Genomic DNA, 4714 nt, shown 5'->3' with positions numbered 1-4714 from the left:
CGAAACTCCCAAAAACCAAAAGGGGTTTTTTATGGCCCGTACGCTGATGATTGCACGATAATGACCTCGGGGAACGGAATCAATGACACTAACACGACTGTGATTAATGCCAAAATACAGCCACAACAAAATCCCCAAGTAACTACCGGCAGCACATGGGAAAAAGACTAAGAAATGTTGCTGACAACACACAAGGTAATCTGCCGGTCGGTCTTTAACTACACCGGCACAAATAGGGTCGCATGAAACTCAGACAAGGGAGCTACAGGCATGTCAGAACACTGCACACTGGTCTACAAACAGGATGCCTCCTGTTGTCTTTCACCGAACATCTGCACATGACGGCCCGCGTGCCCTGTAGTTAGAAGGCATACAAACTCATCTCCAAGCACTTTTTGCTGGGATGCTTTTGCAGAAATCATCAGCCGCTTGTAGCGGAACCACCTCCTAGACATCAAATGGTCATTCTTCAACTACGTCGACGACACAAACAATACGCCGACCAGAATTCGGATGCAACTAACTTCATACAAGCACTGACTGCCATTCACTGTGGAGCCATTAACCGACTCTCTCAGTGAATGACGCCTGAGTCAAAACTACCCACCCATTGCAAGCAAAGAACTTGAGCTTGACTAAAACGAATTTTAAAAATATTTATATCGGTTCTATATTGAGTTGAGCTACCACCTGAGCCAAAAGAGATTGATATTACAATGTTGTTATGACATTTAAAACAATCCTTATTATCATCATATGCTCCCATTATTATGGTATTATAATTATGTATGTCTGTTTTGTAACAAAACTCAACTTTTTCTAGGAGGAAAACGGCTAAAGGCAGTTCCTCTCGTCGCCATCGTCTATTTCATTTCCGTGCTAATGCGGCTAAGTATCGATATACTTGAGTTTCCGCGGAACCGCAAATACAACGGCAATCGCCCGTGATGCAAACGTACAGCAGCCGGTGCGTTGCCAGCTAATTTGTTTATTACTGCTTTGTACTACTTTTAATTTTACCGTTATTTCAATATTTACGTTTACTTTTCACTTTGCGGTTAGTTCTGTTCGGTTGTTTGAGTTTGAGTTTGTTTTGGTTCTGCTTACTTTCTTACACGAATGCAACTTGAAATTTCAATCACATTTTATAAAAACATACTTAGTATATATTTTTCAATTACTCGAAATGATTTATTTATATTGTTGAATTGAAAGTTTTCGTAACTGATTGTTCTCCAACTAACAAACAAAACAAAAAACAAAAATGAAAAAAGTAAAATTGTTGGTAGTGATTTTTTTTCTACTAATCCAAAGCAACAACTACACACACAATTTCGAAACCTTATTTACGATTTTATTTCGAGGGGGTAGCTATAGTACGCATTTTAAGTTGGAAGTTAGTTCATTTCATTTACTGTACATACATTAGTGAACAGCGTTATTTAAAGCATATATTTGAACATATTATTTATTAGTTATATTTCAGGTATTTTTAGTTAGATTTATTATATAATATATTATTTTTTTTGTTTAATTTTAATTTACTACATTTTTATTGTAAGCATTTGAATAATTTTGTGAAAAGTGTTACCCTCTTCAATGTATTGGTCGTCAATTTTAGTTTCTATTTGTATTGACTGAAACCTTTTTAACCATCCAGGCTGATTGATGTTTCCATTACAAAGCTCGTGCCAGAAATTGTATATTTTTATACTCAGTTAAATAGTTTTTTAATTTAATATAATTTTTTTTTTAATTAATTTTTTAAATAAAAAATTTTTTTATTTTTTTGATTTTTTTTTTAATTTTTTTTTTAAATTTTTTTTTTTTTTTTTTTTTTTTTTATTTTTTTTTTTTTATATTTTTTTTTATTTTTATTTAAAATTTTTTAATTATTTCAATTTTTCCTTGATTTTGTATTTTGGTTTTTTTCCTCCAAGCATTCTATATTATTTTCAATATTTGACAGCCAGTAATTGCTAATCGTTATATCCCAAATGTTTTTTCTCTCTTTTCTTTTTCTTGTACTTTATTTCACGCTGCTTTGTTCGGATTTTTGTAATTTTAAAAAACAAACGATGCATTCAAATAAAAACAATGTCATATTTGGTGCGATGATTTTCGAAATTAATTTGAATAATGTGCCACCGCATCTCAACTAATACCAAAAAAATTAAAAATAATTTATTATGCGATGACCATTTGATCGATTTTATGAATTGTTATTCGTAAAATCCACTTTTTTTAAATAAATGTGTATGAAACATTATATGTATATTTATTGACAAATATTTGTTGTACTGTGGTCGTTATTATTTTCATTGTGTATCACATTTGTTTGTCCATTTCGCAAATATTGTAAATTGTGTCGGTTTGTAATTGTATTCCTGCAAAATTTATGTGTAACACATACTTAAATTATTTGTTCACAAAAATGCGCATTTTGTGTAATTCAACCTACTGTTTATATCAAATACTGCAATTTTTCTTATAACCCATTCAACAATTACCATATGTAATACTGAACCATTACCATTACTTCCTAAACTACTATCATTACATTACAAAATTTTGCTCGCATTACTTCCTCAAAATTATCATACCTCATTACTTAACCATTACCATTACCATTACTTTGATTACAATCCATTACACTGTACGACTATTATAAAATTTACAAAAACAATAACATTTTTTCCCAATATTGAAAAAATACCTTTCGATTTAAAAATGATTGTCGTTATAATTACAACAATACATTACTATAACTATAATCCTCACTTTTGACAATATCAATACATTTGTCATTACTTTGAAAAAAAAATTACACTGATTACATTAATTTAATAATTACCATTAAAAATTATCAACATTACCATTAAATTTTACAATTCCCATTACCATTACTATTTACCAACATTACCATTAAATTTTTAACTCTCATTACCATTACTATTACCAAATTACTCACTAAATTTATAATTTCTATTATAATTACCTAACATTACCATTAAATTTACAATTTTCATTACCATTACTATTACAAAATTACTCACTAAATTTAAAATTTTCATTACCATTACCATTACACTTACCAAAATTACCACTAAATTAATAATTTTCATTACCATTATCATTACAATTACCAAACATTACCATTAAATTTATAATTCTCATTACCATTACCATTACAATTACCATTACCAATTACTTCATAATTTCAGTGACGCGCGACAAAACCCAAACGAATTGTTAAACCGCCGACCGTCTACTACCGTTACCAAAAAATCGTCACCATTTTTTAATTACCACATTTTCAAATTAAAAAAATATCTGTCTCCACCTTGCGCCGTGGTAATTAGAACCTCAGGCTGTCCGCTCTTCCCCCCAGTGGTCGCACCATGTTCACTCAAATTCCTGCCTAATAATTTCATCAAAATCATATGCCCACGGCTACATCGACGACATCGAATAATATGCAACAGCAGCAGCAACAACAAGCAAACATCGATCAACATTAATATCAGCAACAAAAATGACATCACCGCCACACCAGCCGCAACAACAGCAACATCTGCGCAGCAGCACAATTACAGCCATCATTATGCCGCATTGCAACAGCAACAACAACACCACACACAGCATACTATAGCGAACAGCAGCAACAGCAACAACAACAGCTGCACAATCACGCAAATGAGCGGCGGCAGCAGTAAATCAGCAGCAATTATGCTGGCACGGCATCACCGCCGTTGGCCACACAGTCAACAAGTTCCTTCGGCCTCATCCGTCGGCCACGTCACAGCCGGCCTCGTCGTCGTTGTCGAGCTTGGCCTCACAGCCTGGTGGCGGCGGGTAACGCGTCACTCACCAGCAACAATGCAACACAACATCAGCATGCCGCACATCACACACACACTGTCGCACACCAGCACCAGCGGCATGCACCGAACACCACTACCACCATCAGCAGCAACAGCAACAACAAAAACAGCAACAACAATCAAAAAATGCCAATCAGCAACAATTTCAGCAACATTACGGCATGATGAATGGCATTGGTAATCAAATGGTAAACGGTGTTAGTGGTGGCGCCGTTGGCGTTGGTGGCAGCAAGACAGCGCAACAAAATGCCACAATGCCGGCCAACAGCCATCAGCAGCAGCATTACGTTGGCAATGCTGGCGATATGAACGGCAGTGCCTACCACCAATATATGCAGTCCAAGTGGCGCCATGATGAATGGCGGTGGCGTTTTGTGGCAGTGGTGTGCCGCATCCGAACGGCATCAACGTCGATTATCACACACATGCACATGCCACCGGTGTTGCTGGGCCAGCAGAATGGTGCCGCCAGTAATAATAGTAGCTTCTTACTGGGCAATAACAACAATTGCAATAACAACGGCATGCGCGGCAATGCGTTGCGCGATGCGAGCACAGGCAGCGGTGGCCATATGTTGGGCGGCGCTGGTGTTGGTATTGGTGTTAGTGTTGGCGTTGGTGGTGTGGGTGTTTCAACTAGCGCAGGCAGCGGCGTTGTTAGCGGCGCTGCAACATTGCCATACAAGAATAATGGTTTGAATAAACAATTACCGTTACAACGGACGCACCAATATGGGAACAGGTATACCTATCAACCAAACAATTCAATAGCCAAGAGCAAGTGTCTACATAATTGCATTTCATTCTCACAAGTTGTTTTGAAGCCTTAG

At 36.0% G+C, this 4714-nt stretch overlaps 1 protein-coding gene across 1 annotated transcript; it reads left to right on the top strand.

Moving 5' to 3' along the window:
* Window positions 1-3362: 3362 nt before the first annotated feature.
* On the top strand, window positions 3363-4714 carry LOC126767278 (protein kinase 4-like; the record flags this gene model as incomplete). The annotated part of the gene is made up of 2 exons (XM_050484841.1): window positions 3363-3712; window positions 3897-4714. Coding segments are annotated over 2 exons (1168 nt in total), but the record flags the coding sequence as incomplete, so codon positions are not given.

Source organism: Bactrocera neohumeralis, unplaced genomic scaffold (genome assembly GCF_024586455.1).
Source record: "Bactrocera neohumeralis isolate Rockhampton unplaced genomic scaffold, APGP_CSIRO_Bneo_wtdbg2-racon-allhic-juicebox.fasta_v2 ctg5037, whole genome shotgun sequence".
In the NCBI taxonomy this organism is placed as follows: Eukaryota; Metazoa; Arthropoda; class Insecta; order Diptera; family Tephritidae; genus Bactrocera; species Bactrocera neohumeralis.
This window is presented reverse-complemented; position numbering and strand designations above follow the sequence as displayed.